General features: G+C 32.1%; 1 protein-coding gene across 3 annotated transcripts; it reads left to right on the forward strand.

Annotated features, from left to right (window-relative positions):
- The first annotated feature begins 314 nt into the window (after positions 1-314).
- On the forward strand, positions 315-18,677 carry LOC134705361 (uncharacterized). 3 transcript variants are annotated; one of them, XM_063564104.1, is made up of 9 exons: positions 315-435; positions 5,008-5,123; positions 8,358-8,614; positions 9,152-9,320; positions 10,677-10,894; positions 12,107-12,287; positions 13,965-14,135; positions 14,662-14,679; positions 17,763-18,677. In XM_063564104.1, exons 2-9 carry the CDS (start codon positions 5,042-5,044, stop codon positions 17,975-17,977), a joined length of 1,311 nt encoding a protein of 436 aa, XP_063420174.1. In that variant the 5' UTR covers positions 315-435; positions 5,008-5,041; the 3' UTR covers positions 17,978-18,677. The 3 variants fall into 3 exon arrangements, with proteins under 3 accessions (XP_063420174.1, XP_063420175.1, XP_063420176.1); XM_063564105.1 differs by lacking the exon at positions 14,662-14,679; XM_063564106.1 differs by lacking the exon at positions 5,008-5,123 and having other exon boundaries at positions 326-435.
- Positions 18,678-21,341: the final 2,664 nt, after the last annotated feature.

Raw genomic sequence — 21,341 nt, forward strand, 5'->3', positions numbered from 1 at the left:
TTAAAGTGGGTGCATTGGTGGCCCTACACCTACAAATAATCCGTTGATAGATGCAGAGTTATTGTGGTACTGAATATTAGCCTAAAAAGTAATGCGACTTGTTAAATCAATGGATTGGATAAAAACCATTTCAAAATTGAGTTAAAATTGCTATATTTTAACTGATTTTCTGCCTTTTTGAATACTTTTTTATTTAACGGCCGTTGTTGTCTTATTCTATTTTGTGGTTTCTCGATATATCGCCTTATTGTTCGCTGGCTTATTGTTCGCTAGCTATTGTTCGCTAGCTTCTGTCTGGTTTGTTCAGGTCAGTAATTTTCTGTAAAACGAAGAACAGTAAGAATAGATTTAAAACATCTTCCTTTTTTTAATTTAGGATCACGTTATGCGTATCGTATCATCGGTGTTAATTACTTATGTTCAGAAGCTGTTCATGTAAGTATTTGATATTAAAACGAATTGTCTATAATATACTGATGAATTATATATTTCATTGTACAAAAATGTACTACTAATTTAAATTTAGGTATTTGGTGGGGTTCGTGTTGCTTAGTCTTTAGTTTTTAGGTTATGTCTTCTGTACTATTATTTGTCTGATTGTCTTTTTCAAGTTTATTTTTTGTATCTCAGAGTTTGACTCTCCCTCTGGTATCTGTTGTCCCTCTTTTAAAAGCAACTAGTCGATCATATCAACATTAAGTTATGATAGTGTGAGACCCATCAAGTTATTATATGTATCACTGACAACTATATATCGAGGCATTTTTGGTAAAACATTATAATATGCCGATTGTTTATTCACCTGATGGTTCTACCAAAATGGTTGTATACAGGAGTAACTCAAATATTTAAAATTGTTTAACTGCATGTTTGTTTGTTCCTGTGATGTTTTGTAACTCCTCAGTGAAGAGTGTGTGAGAGTTGGAAGGGGGCTTGCGCCCATCAATATACCAAACTCCACCACCGTCTGTAAGTGCCTGACCCAATTAGGAATCTGTAATTTAATGTGTGTGGTTAATTGCTGTAAATAATCTTTGTTTTTCGTTTCTTGATTCTTTTATAAATCAGGTGGTCAGTTTTCTCGTTTGTTCGTTGTTTCGTGTATGGGTGTTGTTCCTTGAAAAAGGGCTTCTGCTGTTGTTTTTTATATGGCCGGGTTGTGTCTCTTTGACACATTCCCCATTTCCATTCTCAATTTTATTATATACGGTGGCATATATCTACGTCTCTGGATGGGAGTTGGTTCATTGGTTATCATACATATTTTTTTATTTTCAAAATAAAGCTTTTTATAACGTTAATGCTGCTTTTTTTTTTATCGCGCAACTAATTTTCTCACATACATTGAACACTGAACAGCAAAAACTAGTCAAACACGATTTTTAAAAATTGTTAATGAAATATCTAATTCCGAAAAGTACGAAGTTAATCTTTTCAAATGTTAACTATCTGAATGTGTTGAACAACATAATATTGGTAAACAAAATACTATCTCACTTTAATGTCTTGGCTTTATTTCTTAAAGCCATATCGAAAAAAATATCAAATAACTAGATTTTTAAATTAGTTTATGTAGTATTATCACATTTTTATTACGTCTTTGTGCTAAATATATAATATTGTGTAAGGAAAGTACGCAAACAAGCTATGTTAAGAACACACTAAATTTTGGCTAATCGTTGCCCCATAAAGATTGTTTTTCTAATAATAATCAAATGACAAAAGAACAGTACTTGTTATTTTGTTATTGAGTGAAAAAAAGAATACCTAATATTACTTTGGTTAGAGGTATATGGGGAGGGTGGAGATCTCACAAACATGTTTAACCCCGCCGTATTTTTGTGCCTGTCCCAAGTCAGGAGCCTCTGGCCTTTGTTAGTCTATTATTATTTTAATTTAAGTTTCTTGTGTACAATTTGGAAATTAGTATGGCGTTCATTATCACTGAACTAGTATATATTTGTTTAGGGGCCAGCTGAAGGACGCCTCCGGGTGCAGGAATTATTCGCTACATTGAAGACCTGTTGTGACCTTCTGCTGTTGTTTTTTTATTTGGTCGGGTTGTTGTCTCTTTGACACATTCCCCATTTCCATTCTCAATTTTATTTGTCACATATAAATTGGTCAATATCTACCAGACGTGACCGAATTTCACTGAGTACACATGTACGAATATTAAAAAAAAACAGTTAGAAAGATATAACAAAATATGTAGTCGAAATGAGAACCAAATACATTAAACTGACTACGACATAATACCAAAGTCTATATTTCAATAAAATGAAGTACGACATAATATAAATCTTTAATTCAATAATTTATTTTTGTGTATGTAACGTGTCTTCTGATTGGTTGATAATTGTAATGTGACTGTGGCAATGTCTTCATGATTTACTCAAAAAAGGAATTTAGAAATTAATTACACCTTATGATCCCTTATGTAAGAATCCTGGGTTTTGATTGGTTGATAGCCGTTGTTTTTTTCACCAATTCACTGTCATCAAACGAATACCGTTCATATTTTAACGCCGCCGGGGTATTTGCCAAAAGGATTTGCCTTTTTGACCCTCTGTGCCGTGGTATTTGCCAAAAAATACTCTATCCGTCTGGACGGTTGATCATCAATGCGTTTTAGAACATTAACATTCGGTGTAATTAAACAGATATATCATGTTCTTGAGGGGTATTTGCGAAAAATACCAGTCTTGAGAATGAATTTCCCTCGCCTTACGGCTCGTGAAATTCAACATTCTCTCGACTGGTATTTTTCGCAAATACCCCTCCTTAACATGATATATCTGTTTAAAATTATAAAGAATAACTGTACTATTTTGTCTCCATTCGATATAACTTTTTAAAAAAAATGTGTTTGCACACTTTATATAAACACACTACGACTCGTTGCGAGGTTTGTTCAGTGTGCACCACATTTTTGTTTATTTTATTTCTTCTTAGACAGAAAAAATATTACAGTCATTCCTTAGATTAAATTAACTACGACATAGTTACTAGTATTACCAATGTTATTTCAACTGATCGGGCGGAGCTAGGTTTTAATTTGCATAAGGACAGTCTATTTGAAGATGTGTGTGATAAGGATGATTGCCGTTATAATTATTACTGATTTCAAATCACCTATCAGTGTCATGAAAGGAATTTACAAAAGAATTACTGTACACTTCATTGATGAGTTTATCCTAATTCACCTATCTATAGATGGACTGGTTTATTGTGAGCGAACCGGTTAAACTCCGCCCAGTCAAGTGAAATAAATTGAGTATCAACCTATATCTTAATGAAATTACTTACGACCTTATATCAATTTATATTTCAATGAAACTACTAACGACATAGAATCAATTAATCTATTATATTTCAATGACATATTGAATACCCGTAATACCAATCTAAATGTCCAGTCTATTATATTGGATAGATAAACGTGGTAGGATGTTCCAAAGGAATGAAAACTTAAATAAAATAGATAGCTATTCAAAATGATACCAGTAGTTAAAAGAAAAAATAAAAATAAAAATGGAACTCTTGATTATAATAAACTGGTCAAGTTCGTTTATTTGAATGGTTACATCAAAAACAATGATATGGCCTTATAACTTCAAAACATGTCAATTTACGTGTCTAGATAGACAAGCATTTCTGCTTTTTTTCTACGACTTATATATCAAAAAAATATGCTAATGGAACATGCAACATGTGGATCAATGACACACGCGATGTATATAAAAAGAAGATGTGGTATGATTGCCAATGAGACAACTATCAACAAGAGACCAAAAATGACACATACATTAACAACTATAGGTTACAGTACGATCTTCAACAATGAGCAAAGCTCATACCGCATGTATGTTCAGTTTTCATATTGTTAACTTTCCATTCTTTAGAAAAACATATAATCTGTCCATTATAATAAGACCGATGGCGTAAACAGACCACAGTTGATTCAATGTGTCAAGGAATATTTCCGTTATTGCGATCTTACCTTATGTATAAGTAATGAAACTCTCACAAAAAACAATTATCGAGTGAATAGGCCGAAAATTAATACAACGTATTTTTGTCTACGAAAAGGAGAGAGAATACAGAAAATTCGTCTATTAAAAGGCATGCATTTTATTAGATGAAAAAAAATAATCAAACGTCTGAAATATATCATATTTACTATCTGAATTTATTTTTGTACGTGTTATTTTATATGAACGATAGAAGATGCTTACTCTAACATTTCAAACCACATACTGTAAATAAATTTCACACAGTAATACAACATACAATTGTTAAAAAAACACCATTTCCCCTAAAGGTCTTATCTAGGATATTATTAGGCATATCAATTTAGCCAAATCCATAAAGAAAAAGAAATATCTATAGCATTAAAGGTATATGTAACCACATTGCAATAACATGTTTATGCTAAATATAAAAAGTAATTTACAGAAAATTTAAAAGATTTATTACTTCAAATAATATATTCCTCCCTTTTCACCGTGAAGCATAATGAACGTTTAAGATTCAATCCGCCGACGGACGAACGATCAACAATACACAATGATCACAATACAAGTACCCTTCTTATATAATTTCACTGATATATCAACAAATAAAAAAATCCAAACGTGAAATGAAAAAAATATGTATATATATAAATCTCTGGACGCTGAACTGTCATTCAACTAGAAATAAATACATTTGTAAATAAGCTAATTTATGTTTAAAAATTTACGTCACTAGTTCAACGTAAGTCGGTCATTGACAGTTTATATATTTACTTCGGTAATGTGTTGGTAGACTAGTCATGGATGAAAATCTTTGTTTTAGTTCAATACATCTTATTGCATGATTGAAAAAAGATAAGTTTAAAGTTCGTATGCAACTTAGTAAGTTATTTTATCAACTGAATTAGTTACACATGCTCAATTTTCAATGTACTTTAATGCTGGCAAAGTCATCCAGATGTATGTCATTTACAAAAAAAATCATTTGTAGCATATTGATGTGATATTTGAATACCAGAACTGATATGGATTTGAACCAACAACATCGAAAGCTATTTCTGATACTCATGTGCCTTTGTAGCTTCCTGAAATTGTTGTATTCATCAAGTAAGTTGTTCTGTATTTTTTTCAAATTTTATTTTGGAAGTACCTAAAATAACAGTTTTCAATTTTGATAACTAAGGATCGTTTTTTATCATTTATTGAATATAATCGGATTGATAATTAAACGAAAAACATGTTTGTTCATACGCTTGCATTAACGAAGGAACAACAAACCTTTTGCGAACAAATCGTTAATTACCACTGTTAGTTAACTTAAATAAACAATTCAAACTTGGAAGGAGATTAGAGCCAATTAATCCATTGGTTGGTGTTTGCTGAACTTCCAGTGGCAAATATATCATGTATATTTAAGATTGAGGCAAGTTAATTATAATTTAATTCCAATATGGTAGGTTTTGCAAAGTTGATTGACCAGGAAAGGGTGGGAACTTTATAATATCATTAGAGGGGAGCAGATTTAAAGCGGACATAGCTTCCTGGCTATTAATTACTCGCAGACAAACGGATGTCCCTTCTTTATATGCATGGGAAATTTAGGTACAGTCGTTTTAGAGACGACCAGGCGACCATATTTAAATACCTCTAGTCACGCCTTGAGATATTGGAAACCCGGTAGTGTCAAATGAAAAACATTAATTGAACAACGTTTAATTTATGAAATAAAATACCTTTACCAAATCTATTTAAAATGTGTTTTATTGTTGTTCATTAAAACAACTGTAAAGTCATCGAAGAGACAGGATTATCCTTTATTATGCCAGTTGCACATCTCGTTACGTACGACTCATCAATGACGCTCGTTTCAATCCATGGAAGGCCAAATCATTTAAGGAGGTAGACCTGGGTAAAGGGAAATAACACTTAAAATCATCAGTCCGTTTGTGTCAACCATTTTCATTAATATATTCTAAGCTTCAATCTGTTTCAGGTAAATGCTTAAAATACGTTGATGAAACTTGACTTTTACAAACACATTACTGATGTAAAGAGTTATCTCCCTGAACCAAGGTATACCACCTTAAGCAGTTGTAAATTGAAACTTAAATATCCAAAAAGGTCCGGCAGATACTTAAGCATTGAAATTTGCCTCGACAGTTAGAATTTATAGAACAGACAATGAAAGGATTTGTTTTATTAAACCCAAACAAAGAGGTCATTTGAAACGTGAGGACTTTACAATATTTTAGGTGTGTTATTGAATTATACTCTATTTCTTCATGATTTTGAAGTACTCGTTAAACGCTCGTTCTTAGCATTGACGGAAGGTATTATCATTCGCGTACAAATTCCAAGTTCTTTTTACCACCATTTCATTACACTAAACTGATCTTTATAAAAGGTTGAATAAGCCAAAAAGATTTGTAAGATGTGGTGTGAGTGCCAATGAGACAACTCTCCATCCAAATAACAATTTAAAAAAGTAAACAATTATAGGTCAATGTACGGCCTTCAACACGGAGCCTAGGCCCCAAAATTACTATTGTAAAACCATTCAAACGGGGAAACCAACGGTCTAATTAATCTATATAAAAAACGAGAAACGAGAAACACATACAAATTACATAAACAAACTACTGTACATCAGATTCCTGACTTAGGACAGGTGCAAACATTTGCAGCTGGATTAAACGTTTAAATGGTACCAAACCTTCTCCCTTTTCTGAACAATAGCATAACATCACAACATAGTAAAACACACGATAAATATCAATTAGCAGGCTTAAATCAATCAAAAAACGTAAATTAATACACTATGCACGAATAAATTTAATCTGCGATATCTGAACGCAAAACTTGACTGGATATTGAAGTCCGCAAGGCATTTTAATTATGACATACATTCGATATTTATCTTCATTTGTATCTAAAACGCTACTCATCACGATAAGTGTAACGACGGCGTGCACAAAGTTGACGGCAACTGTAATTAATGCGTTTTGAAAAGTAGTTCATACAACCGTGTTTAAAATGATTTTTATTTTAAGAGAAAATTATGAATGCTATCCATTAAAATAGTCATTACTAGTTAGGTTATCAAGATTAAATCTTTAAAGTACGAAACGAACATAGAGAAAATGAAAAAAAAATACGTAAAACTTGAAACCATCAAAATGCATGAAAAACAGTTTTTGACCTAAAATTTATACAAGTTTCAACATATTTTCCCTCATTTTCGTATTTATAACCGCATTTTTTGAATTCGTACTTTGACATTATGCGAAATTCACCGTAAAAAACTAAAAAAACGCCCATGGTGGAGTTTGGAATGTAGTAATTTGGAAGAATTAGTATTCGAAAATTGATGAATCGGTTAGAAAAATATGTAATTGCAGATTTTTGAATTCCTAATGTGCATAACAAGAGGTTTAAAAAAATCTGAAAAAAATTAATGATTCGAAAGTTCAGGCTTTAAACCTGCATATTTTAATGTCAAATTATGTTACAATTTCAAGAAATGACCTTTTCAACGCTATTTTCTAAAAAGGGTCCACAACATAGTCGCTTAGTATTTCAATGACACTGCTCTTGGCATATATTTCTTCATATTTCCAGAATGTGCATTTTCTGCACTTTGTTGTTGAAAAAAAAAGAAATCTCTTAAACTTATGTGTTTAGAGTTATATCAAAAACTTAGTGTCCAGTGTTTTTTGTTACGCTTACGTTTTCTGGGGGGAATACCAACGTCGTAAATGATTGAATCAATTTTAAGACATTACGTTTGTAGACTCATTTTGTGCACGCCGTCTCCGAGACACGGATTAAATTGAACATTTTTAGGTTATAACCCCTTTGGCATCTTGTGACCTCTTGTTAAAAAAAAGAAGGTAGGACAATTAATGGCAGAATTTTAATTACAGTTTCAAAACTTTCAATGCATAACTACTATAAGAATATTTATAAATGATACCGCAGTTGTTTCTATACTGTGGCATTGGACCTCCAGATGTAGTATTTGTTATTGTAGTATTAGTTGCGGTCTCATTGACCAACCTATTATAATGAGGGCCCTCATGGAGTTTTTGATTATGTGATTACTTGGCCGTTTTTTTAATGATTATTTGATTATTAAGCCAAATATTTCATGATTATTTGATTACCTAGGACTGTATTTTTAGTTTATGATTATTTGATTACTAAAGATAAGCAAATATTTAATGATTATGTGATTATATTGGCAAAAAAATGGTGATTATGTGATTACTAGGACTCCCCATGAGGGGCCTCTATAATACCAATAATAATACGATTGTTTAGGTATTTTTTTTAATCTTTCAGATGTTGTGATCAACGACCAAAACTGTATGTATAATAACAGTGTGTTTGTCAACAAAACCAGCCCCTCGATTAATTTCAGTACCAGCATATCGACCTCTTTACTTCGTTCCACTTGTCTTATTCATATCCGGTATACAGATTTTCAATCCAGAATAAAATACAATGCAACAGTAGGCCTAATTGGTAATAAAACATTGTATGGAATGATTGTTGTACATGTGTTTGCTGGGCATCCGAATCTAAGTAGACCTGTTAAGGTAAATGCAACTTTATAAACAATGTATTTTTCGTAAAATTTGTGTATTTACTAGATAACATAACTCTGAAGAAATACAGAATTGATGTCCTTTGCAATATAAAGATACCACATGAACATTCCAACTCATAGATCTAAAATAAACTGATAAACTGGCTGAATAAAAGACACATAATAGTACACAAGACATTAAATAGAAAACTAAAGATTAAGGAAAATTTTGTGGTGATCACATGTGTTCCAGAAAGGTAAGCAGTATGTGGACTACTACATATGTGGCACCCGTCGTGTTGCTCGTGTTATTGCAAACCCGATAAATAGTCTACATCGGTAGGTCACATTCGTGAAAAGGGAACGGATTGTAATTTGTAGTTGCGACATTATGAACATATCCGATATCATCTGTGAAATAGATATTCCATAAAGGTCAACCAAACATGACTGTTGCATCACCGTCTTTTTTCCTTAATCTTAGACTGTACAGGTTATGACATAACTCTGTCTAAAAAAATATCTAAAATTTAAATTTAAATTTCAGACGTTTTATGCACCAAATGAAAATTGGTCTGGACATTTACCCTCGAGTGATATGTATATAAAATTCGTGAGTCTTGTGAAAACAGATTTTATTATCAGCGTTTCTGTAAAAGAGTGTTTGAAAAACTGCTATGAGCTCAATATGCCAAGTATTATACCCACAACTATCGGTAAGTAACATATGTTTAACTTAAATTACACTAATTCGATTTGTACCGTGAATAAATCACAAGCAGCCAATTTTTAAGTTAACTCGTGTTAGATTATAATAGTTGGAAATGCACTTTACGAGCACCAAAAAAGGGGGAACAGCATAACACAAGTTATATATTACTATAATACGAACATAATATAAAAATTCAAAAGTGGGAATATGGGTACAGGAGTAATATGCTCCTGTTACGCATTCTTCTGCGGCTGAGTTTTCTTTAATAAACTATGAAACCATGAAACTAGTAAAAAAAAGTGGGATCTTAGAAAGAAAGAAAAACAAATAGAAGTTGGAACATTTATAAAAGCGGTATATGAGAAATGCATGTCCCCCTGTATTCCCCTCACTGTAACTTATATCACAATTTGTGTGTTTAATCCTGTCTATTAAAGCGTGCTTGAATATGACATAGTAGCCTTCAAAGTATTAAAAATTGCCTGTCCAATGATCTTTTTCATCGAAACTAATAAACCAATGGAAATTAAACTTGATATGACTGATATAATATGATATTATGTCTAAATGAAATTTGTAAAATGTATTACGGCTCATCAAATAACATTACCGTCATGGGTAAAATGCTTAAATTAGAACAAGAAGTTCGTGTGTTTAATTCAAAAACAACATAATTATTACACGTATCAAACGGTACATAAATGTTAAGAATATCGTCAAGTCCTATTAAATGTACTTTCTTTAGGAAGTAACCAGCCGGAGTAACAATTCCTAGCAACGAAACAATCATACAACTCAAAATAGGAGTAAATGACCTTAAATGACGATTTTAACTGGTCTTAGCAATTTTGAGCATGTCAACTTTAAAACTATATTTTTTAGTGAGACAAATTTCTAAACAGCAGAAAGTTTCTGTAACATCCAAAAATGCTCTGCAAATTCGTAAAATTGCAAATGCAATTTTAGCTGTATATTATATTGATCGAAAAACGTTTGCATCGCCATTTAGAACAATATACTTTTTTCTTTTCTATACTGCAATGTTTTGCAACAGTTGGCAATTAATACCACATGTAACAACATGTGTTTTTGGATTATTTTTTAAAACTCACATACATTTTCGTCATTTTTACGTTTTGTGTACATACGAACCAACATTAAATTTACAGAAACGGTCGCATCAACGGTATTTCATTTCAGCAAAAATAAAAAATAAACCGTCTAACATCAATGGTTTCTACCAAGTGATAGATAACCTGCTGGTTTGTTGGTAAAAATATAAAATATTTCATTTAATCATAATACGTTCTTTTCAAGATAATTAGTACCTTATAATTTATAAAAAAAAATCTTCAAACAGTTGAATTGCCAAGACAATGCAGTACCACTCACTGTTTGGACAATCACGCTGTCAGCTATGTTATACGAGCACCATCACAGCTAAATACAGAGCCATGCCACTTATATTTTCCGGTAACCAGAAACTCACAGATTTGTTTAACAGTCAGTAGCTACTGTTGTAGGGATGTGAACAACTGTCATATAGCAACCATCAGTGTTGATCAAGCGGTATATTTTGTAAGTGGAAGTAACAATAAGATTCGTTGAATTTTTTGAAAATAGTTACATTACATGTAGGTTTAATCAGAATCTTACTTTTGATAACAATCGGGAGGCATATCAAAATTAGATTTTATTTCACAATGGTCTTGACCATGGTTGCTTTCCTTGTAAAAAGTAAAATAAAAAAAATACTGAACTCCGAGGATAATTCAAAATGGAAACAAAGTGTAAACGATGCAAAGTAAAACAAACGAAACATTTAATATAATAACTAGTGAGTTCATGGTGGTGGTGGTATAAACATGGAGTCTCTAAGAATAATGAATGTTTCTTTTTATAATTGTAAAGGGTTGATCGTGCGCAGAATTTAAGTATACAAAATGTGCTTTGGTCAATGCTTGTACAACCCAATAAATTTATACATTGAACATTCAACACTTAAATAAATTTCTCTTCCTGATTGTTATTTGTAATTACTGTTCATGGTGTGCATGATATGCACATTTTACGATTTATTCACTTAATGTATCAGATTACTGACGCTTAAACATTTGCACTCACTCACATAGTAGAGATGTTCTCTATTCAAAGAACATGGTAGGTTTCAAATTTTGTCTAATAAAGCATAGCTTAGGTTACTGTATGGTAAAGCATGCATATTTTCTAATATAGTGTATCCATTTAAGAATAAACTGTAACATTTTTCAAGAAAATTGGATAAATTATTTTTTTTTCTAGACTGTGCTCCGTTCGTGGTGGTTAAATAATTTGGATTTATGAAGATTAAATCATAATCCCGTTATAACATTTTTCTATCCGATTTGTTACAATTTTTATTTACTTCCGCAATTTTTTAAACTTTACAACAATCATGTAGATAATGAACTTCTTTCCTTTCCGGAGCATACGAGCTCAGTCCCAGTTTTTGGTTCGGTTCGTGTTGTTCCCTCAGTCTGGATGTGTAATGTTTTGTTATCATTTTTTGTCTCTTCGACATTTTTATTTTTTGGCCGAAGGGATGTCAATTTTATTGAACTATCAAATTCTCCATGGATTGTTCACACTGTCTTTTGTTGGTATATTTATAGGAGGAGAAATCCACGATTGAAACATTTGTGACGATTTAAATGCGCGTAATGTTTCCACCTGCAAAAATCGAATAAATAATCTCCAATATTCAATCTTGTACAAACAGTACGTTTAACCATTTTTTTTTATGCTTGACAGACTTTAAACAAGGAAATATACAGACCGTGGTGTCTACCTTGGACAATAACAGACAGAACCTTAACATTTCATTGGAAAAATACAGGCGTGATCGAGCACACCGTCTGCACCGTGACAATATTCTCAAACACAAGCAATCACGGACAGTGTTCTTTACCAACAACAACAGTGTCCTCAAATGGTGAGTATTTTGTTTTACGATGAAAACACCTTTAATTGAATAAGAAGTCTTTCATTTTAATACATAAACCATAAGAAACAAGCATACAATGAACAAAATTGAAAGGAGCCCAAAGAAAAAAAGTACACTTTGATAAAATAAAATAGAAACGAAAATGAGAACACAGATTTATAACACAATAACAAGTAAAGAGACGACAGCAAGATTAAGAGCCAAAGATTTATAACAAATATTGTACGACACTTAGCGATGGGACATTTGTATGCGTTATTTAACTGCCAGCTTTGAAAGTCCTTTGTGCTATCATACATGTATACGCATTATTTAAGCGTCGGATATTTAGAATTGAAAATCGAAATGGGGACACATAAAAAGAGGGATAATTTGAATGCGTTATTTTACTGTCAGACATTTGGTTTGCAATATTGTACTACGAGGCATGTGTATGCGTTATTTAACGGTCAGGTTTGTAAGCAGTATGGTACTGTCAGCATCTGTATGCATGTTAGACATTTGTGTATAGATACCAGGACTGAAATTTTGTATTTGCGCCAACCGCGCGAAATTTTGTACTGCCAGGCATGTGTATGCAATATTGTAACTTCTGCCATTGTTAGGCAGTATTTTACTGTCAGGATTCGTATGTGTTACTAGGCTTACGTTATGTGTTGCCAGTATTGTAGACGTAGTGTTCAGGATTTGTATGATGTTTTTGTTTTGTCAAAATTCAAAGATAGGAATCCTAAAAATTAGATTGAACAGAAATATTTCCGAAAATAGGTGATGGAATTTTGCTATTTTATGTTTGATTTTGATAATTATGTGATCACGTGTTTTGTCGTATAAGTTTTGATTGTCCTATTGCAAATTGGTAATGTTTTATTTTGTACAGTCATTCTGATGAGTATATAGCCGTTAACAACTGATGTTTATAGAGTGTTTTTATGTTGTGCTGTTTCCCTATGGGCACATTGATCGCTAACAAACAAGTGATACCGCCACGTTCATTATATACCTTTTCCAAGGGATAAGTCAGGTTAAATTCAATGTTTTCATTGTTGCTGTCAGCCAATTTGTTTTTCGTTTATAGTTTTTGCATAGAATAGATTTTTGGGTTCTCTCTATTGATTAGTTCCACATATTGTGCCGATCGTGTCTTTTTGGCTTACAATAATATACGGGTTTGCTCATTTTTGAAAGTTGTACGGTGACATATACTTGATACCATTCTCGTCCTTTTGTGTATGGTCAATTTAGAAAAAAGATTTAACTGAATTTTCTGCAATGTTTATACATACTTGACACAGCCTGTGAAAGGGGAGATTGTTGTCTCATTGGCAACTCGTCTTCACATCCTTATTGATATGCATGTTTAAATCAAAACACATGTTTCTACAGCAATTATCTTTATGCTTACTCGTTACAAACATTTCAAAAAGCGAAAAAAGATGCATATAACATTAACACTTTTGTAAGATAGGCAGAAACCTTAAATTTAGTAGAATTGCTCATTGATTAGCAAACAGAAACTATATTTTGTCATTATGTTCTGGATTATTTTACTATATCAATTAAATTAATGTAATATCGAAGTTTTTGCTTCTGAAGGGTTGAAATAATTGAATAAAAAGACGAAACTTATAGAAGCTTTCACATAAATATCTTTTTCTTTAATAGGTGTTGGAAAAGAAAGTAACAGTGTGCTCATAGCGACCGTTTCTGCAGGAGTAGCAGCTATACTCGTCATATCAACAATAATCATAGGATACTTTATGATTAGCAATAGACGCCAACCAGCTGAAACAGGACAAGTTGTTAACTTCTTTCACCATCAATCGTCAGTTACAGGTAAAAATTGCTGAGTCATGAGTTTATCATTATTATTATTCATTGAAAGAAGTGAACCGAAACCAATTAGATACACTATATGTGAAGCTCAAAAATATATTTGGTCAATTACGATTGTAATCAAATATAGAAAAATAAAAAAAACATTAGAATGAAGTCTTAAATTTATTCTCACATTATAAAATACTTATGCAAAGAAAGATAACCATGACTTGTAAAATGATTCATCTTAAAAATACGAGCTCCGATGATATTTCTAATCAGAGAAATCCTAAGCAATGGGAAAAAGTGTCAAAAAGACAACAACCCAATTAAAGAGTAGAAAAAAGCCGAAGTCTACCAATGGATCTTCAACACAGCGCGAAAATCCGAAAATCAGAGGAGGGCTTGAGTTGATCCCTAAAAACAAATGTGTGCTAGTTCAGTGAACATGGACTAAATTATATATAAATTAACAAAGTACTACTAGCATTTACTGACATACCAGCACCATACATCAATTAAACTAATAAATATACCTTTGTAGGAGATTCCATATGTACAAGTATGTCGTACTTTTCTTTTTATTTATATATAGCAAAACTACAAGTATTATCGCACTCACCTTAAAAATATTATCATAACTAACACAACTAACTATTTACTAATGTAATCATCGGAATCTGTTTCAATATGACTCAACACAAAACATACTCTTAAATCAAAACACGTATAAGTGAAGTTCGTGTAAGGTTGTATTTTGCAGAATTCATTCGATAGTGAAACACACAGCATTTCGATGGAAAATGAGTGGCAAAGCCTTTAATCAATATAAAATATGATGTATTAATATAAATTGGATTGGTAAAGAATACAATCTTTCCCTGTTATTTTTTTTATATATATAAATAAACCACTCTTAATTGAAAACAACGTTCAAACCTATGATTGCGTTGGATAAAAATCATTTTCACAAGGACCATAAAAAGTGAGAAACTATATTTTAACAAAACGTATTAGACATACAGGTCGAACAACGGAAATTCTGAAACCCTGCTGACTGCCATTGGAGATTGCCAAATACATTGATACCAGATTTAACAAAATGTATCTGGAATGTTAATTTAATACCAAACAGAAAACAATAAACATGTGGACATGATGGTATACCGTAAACATGAGGTGCAAAAATTTGTAAACCATATCCGGATTTCGACAATTAATGTCTCGTCAGTGATTTTAGGGATCTAAACGGTATTTGGAAGGCCTTATAATTTACCTCAATTTAGGAATTATTGATAGACTCTTCAACTTATATATATCCAGGAGAAATTATTGAAGAAACTATTTAACATTGACTCATTGAATCCGCGCTCCTGAGTTCAGCCTTTAAAGATTTACTTTTTTAACTCAATATTAAACGTAAATAATTATTGAATATACACTACTCAACAAAACTCTTTATTTAATGCTACGCAATACTCAAAGGTCCATTTAATGGTGGAAGTATTATTACACAATATACAAACTGTTTTGCCTAACTGCCTGATCATTCTTTGCTTTCCAAACTTTTAATCACGCAAGAGCCTGGTGACAATGTGATGTGCGCATAGATTTCCACAATTAACACAAACTGCACTACATTTACTTGTTTTTTTTATTGAAATATTTCGTCTGCTTTTTAGCTCACCTGGCCCGAAGGGCCAAGTGAGCTTTTCTCATCACTTTGCGTCCGGCGTCCGGCGTCGTCCGTCGTCGTCCGTCGTCGTCGTCCGTCGTTAACTTTTACAAAAATCTTCTTCTCTGAAACTACTGGGCCAAATTTAACCAAACTTGGCCACAATCATCATTGGGGTATCTAGTTTAAAAATTGTGTCCGGTGACCCCGCCAACTAACCAAGATGGCCGCCATGGCTATAAATAGAACATAGGGGTAAAATGCAGTTTTTGGCTTATAACTCAAAAACCAAAGCATTTAGGGCAAATCTGACATGGGGTAATATTGTTAATCAGGTGAAGATCTATCTGCCCTGAAATTTTCAGATGAATCTGACATTCTGTTGTTAGGTTGCTGCCCCTGAATTGGTAATTTTAAGGAAATTTTGTTGTTTTTGGTTATTATCTTGAATATTATTTCAGATAGAGATAAACTGTAAAAGGCAATAATGTTCAGCAAAGTAAGATCTACAAATAAGTCAACATGACCAAAATGATCAGTTGACCACTTTAGGAGTTATTGCCCTTTATAGTCAATTTTTAACCATTTTTCGTAAATCTTAGTAATCTTTTAGAAAAATCTTCTCCTCTGAAACTGCTGGGCCAAATTATTTGAAACTTGGCCACAATCATCATTGGGGTATCTAGTTTAAAAATTGTGTCCGGTGACCCCGCCAACTAACCAAGATGACCGCCATGGCTATAAATAGAACATAGGGGTAAAATGCAGTTTTTGGCTTATAACTCAAAAACCAAAGCATTTAGAGCAAATCTGACATTGGGTAAAATTGTTAATCAGGTGAAGATCTATCTGCCCTGAAATTTTCAGATGAATTGGACAACCTGTTTTGGGGTTGCGGCCCCTGAATTGGTAATTTGAAGGAAATTTTGCTGTTTTTGGTTATTATATTGAATATTATTATAGATATAGGTAAACTGTAAACAGCAATAATGTTCAGCAAGGTCAGATTTACAAATAAGTCAACATGACCAAAATGGTCAGTTGACCTCTTTAGGAGTTATTGCCCTTTAAAGTCAATTTTTAACCATTTTTTCGTAAATTTTATATATCTTTTACTAAAATCTTCTTCTCTGAAACTGCTGTGCCAAATTGATCCAAACTTGGCCACAATCATCTTTGGGGTTTCTTGTTTAAAAAATGTGTGGCGTGACCTGGCCATCAAACCAAGATGGCCGCCACAGCTAAAAATAGAACATAGGGGTAAAATGCAGTTTTTGGCTTATAACTCAAAAACCAAATAATTTAGAGAAAATCTGACATGAAGTAAAATTGTTAATGAGGTCAAGATCTATCTGCCCTGAAATTTTCAGAATTGGACAACCTGTTTTTTGGGTTGCGGCCCCTGAATTGGTAATTTTAAGGAAATTTTGCTGTTTTTGGTTATTATATTGAATATTATTATAGATATAGGTAAACTGTAAACAGCAATAATGTTCAGCAAAGTAAGATCTACAAATAAGTCAACATGAACGAAATGGTCAATTGACTCCTGTAGGAGTTATTGACCTTTGTAGTCAATTTTCAATCTGCTTCCTTTGTTTAATATTCACATAGACCAAGGTGAGCGACACAGGCTCTTTAGAGCCTCTAGTTTATATTCATTGTTGTCCGTGTTTCGATTACACTAAACGGGATCCACTTGGATTTGTGATAGTTCAGAATATAAAAAAAATAAATAAAAATATAGGCGAATGATACCAAAGGTTCGTTCAAACTCAAAAGTTGAACATAAACTGACAACGCCATGGCTTAAAATGAAATGACAGACAAACTACTGGACACAGAACACAACATATAAAACTTAAGTCAAATTCGGTAGTTCAGATTAGGCGAAAAGGGGATGGGATTTTAGCTACGACAGTTGAAACATATTAGTTGTCATTTGTGCATTTTAAATTATTTTTTTGTAGTGACACCACCGCCGTATAGCATTGCAGTGAGAGATAGTCCTCTGTCAAATTCAAACGATAATAACAGCAATTCTACTGAATCGGGATATGATTCAGAAGTAATTGTAACCAGAAGTGATCAATCAGAGAATATGGTGCGGAATACTGACGATTTAAATCAAAACATAGACTGCCCACCCCCTTATAGCGTTTCTCTAAACCACAACACAACATGACAGGAAATTTTGATTGGTTTATAGCTGACGATTCATAGATTTTAATTCAAAAACTGGTAGCTGATACCTCAAAAAAGCAGTAAGAAGAATGCAAAACTTGTATCCCGATAATAGATAAAAATTTGTTATATTTTAAAATGTAAAATGTTTCAGGTTGATGCGTATATGTGTAAGAAAATGAAAGTGAAATCTGAAGTCTCAAATTATTAGCCTAATATATTTGATGAGTTTCAACATCTATCAATTATACATTAATGTATTATCAACAGTCTATATAAGTACCTTATCATTTGTTAATTTTTAAAGTATGTGATAATTTAATCACATAATAACCATGAACAAATAAAACCGTTTTGAATATTGAGAGTAAGAGAAAGAGGGAAAGGGAAATATACTAGCATCACTGATGATTTTTTTGTAGACGAATCGCGCGTTGCCGTACACATCTTAAGCCTTGTATTTATAATTTTATTGATGATTAACCTCTATCTGAAAATAAATGAATATAACAGTCATCATTTCCATATTGGTTATTTCTGCCAAAAAAATTAGTGTACGTTAGTTTTAATTTGACTAAAACCTGGTATTTGCTTTTATCTTTACGTTTAAAACTTCATTGCTTAAAAGAAGGGTTTTGAAATGTTTTGTAAATGGTATATGATTTATATTATTGTTCCATAGAATTTTTTGATTGTGTCTGATATTGAGTTGCATCATATATAATGTATTTAGATATAATGTTTTGTTTTGTTTTTTAATTTTCATATGATTATTATTTATTATATTATTTACTAAAAGTATAATTAAAGTTAATTAGTTCTTGCCAGAATGCTAGTTGGAAAATCCTACTAGTAACCAATATTGTAAAAAAATTTACGAATATCATCTTATTTATCATACACAACATTACACATCAAAAGTTATAAAATTGTGGTCCTACACTCTCCAGTTTCTAATAACACTAATTTTGATTGCAACTTTTGCCTGTACATCAAATGATACTCCTATTCAAAGGCTACTCCTATTTTCTTATATAAACCAGGCACCAGAGCTTACTTGCACACTTTCACATTGAATAAGGCAAACGCAAACTACCTTATTTGATTTCACTGGAAATCCGAAAAAAAACGTATTCATGATTAATAATATTGTTTGATCATACATGTCACTTTTAAAACAGTCTTACAAACCTTCCAAATTATTCTTTTTTGGTTAACCGAAACATCAGTAACTTTGCTATAAAGAGTACTCTCATTTTGGTGCTTTATGTCAAGTATCTTTATGTTATGTTATGTTTTTACCTTAAGGTGGTACCTAACACTACAAGGAGATACCTCTGTAAAATCAGCTAAACGTTTTAAGTACGTTGTGTTTAAAGGGAATATTAAGCCTCTCAATGATCAAAATAAGTGTTTGTCAAACTGCTTTATAACCAGTGTAATTTTTCTGATAAAACGGTTGGTTCAAATTTTTTGATTTTTTTGTATTTTTGTCAAAGGGTCAAAGTAAATACTTTTTATGAATTTTTTTTATGAAAATTAAACGAGCCAAATTAATTTTGGTCTAGGTGTTGGGTGCCACCTTAAACATATATTTTGAGTTGTCAAATAAGAATTGATAGTTTGATCTTATGTTTTTTGTTACACCACTGTCCCAGGTTATATGACGGTTGACTGCTTAGAAATATGAACCTGTCTTTGGTCAAGAGCCTACAGTTCAGTAGTTGTCCTTGGTTCATGTCTGTTATATTTGTTTATCGTAAATTGTTTTGGTATACATTAGGCGTTGGTAGTTGAACTGTTTCATATTTTCAATGGCGTAGCCTCTTGAGTCGAATATACGATATTGTGTTTTATTCATTGTTGTAGTTGTATGAAGGGCTATGCATTCTTACATCCTCTGGTTAACAATTTTTCATATTGTAAGCGATAAACCAAAGCAAAAACCATGGTCAAGTAATGAAAACTACACTAGAGTTAAATACATGTATTCCGACTTGTCAGATCGACACAAAGCACAACAAAACAAAGATAAAAGCGAAAAATAAGCAAAGTATCGATATAAGAGCATCAAATGCTAGCTCATAGCTATAATCTTTGCACCTATTATTGTTATTTACTTTTTTCCAGCTAAATTGATTATATCTTTTAACTTCAGTTTACTATAAAATGATGCTTTTTCCCCTTTAATGTAAATAAAGAATAAGAAAATGTGGTGTGATTGTCAAGGAAACAACTCGATACCAGAGACAAACGGACATAGAAGTTAAAAATTAAAGGATACCGTATGGCCTTTAAAAAAAAACCAAAGATTTCCTTATTTGGCACATCTTTCTAAAATATTTCAGGTAATAATGCTCTTCAACTTGATGAGACTTGTGTAGACTAAAAGTTGGACTGACATATAGAACTAAAAACTCACATCTTTGTTGAGTTTTTACTAGAGACATTGGCGATGGATGACCATCGATTGAAAATTAAAATTTACGATATTCGCGAACTTTCTATTTGCATATAGTATTAAACATTCTAGCGGCGCATGCCAATGCAGAATTATTAATGCTCTCAGATGATGCGTTATCCCAATGCTTAATTGTGATTGTTGTCATCATTTTCCTAGTAGAGGATTGATGCTTACCAATATACTATTGACCAAGGATTACTTAAAGTAAACGTTAGTCACACATTCAAATAATTGATTGGTTGACCACTATGGAATAATAATAGTATATTTGTTACAAAACATGGATATATTCAAATAGTCGTAGTCATTATCACGTATTTTATTTTCACTGAAAATTATCTATTTTGCCAAGAGGAACATGGCGCATGCAACTGGTGAAGTAGAACCTGGAATGCAACAAACCAGCCCGTTTTATTGATACAAAACAAAGTAAATTACAAAAAATACCGAAACCCGTTGAAAATTCTGAACGGAAAGTCAGTAAGCAAATATCAAAATCCTAAAACACATCAAACGAATGGATAGTAACTGTCGTATTCCTGACTTTTACAGGCAATGTCTTCGTGTACAAATGGTGCATTAAACATAGTTTTATAACTAGCCAAACATCTCACTTGATTGACAGTCGCATACAATTCTATAATATTGGCAACGATGTGTGATCAAACATAAAGAGACATATAGCTAACTCTTGTATCTGTTACTAGTTACTGGAATATCATGAACAAAATCTAATGCGTCAAACAAGTTTAGGGCCATCCTGTATGAGGGTTACAAATAAAGAAATGTGAAATAAAAAAATAACATAACACTGTTATTGATTAGGCTGACGTGATATATCATTACCCTTAAAATATGTTCATACTGTCTGATAAATAGATCAGATTGATTCAGGTGGATG

The sequence above is a fragment of the Mytilus trossulus genome, chromosome 2 (assembly GCF_036588685.1).
Source record: "Mytilus trossulus isolate FHL-02 chromosome 2, PNRI_Mtr1.1.1.hap1, whole genome shotgun sequence".
Classification (NCBI taxonomy): Eukaryota; Metazoa; Mollusca; class Bivalvia; order Mytilida; family Mytilidae; genus Mytilus; species Mytilus trossulus.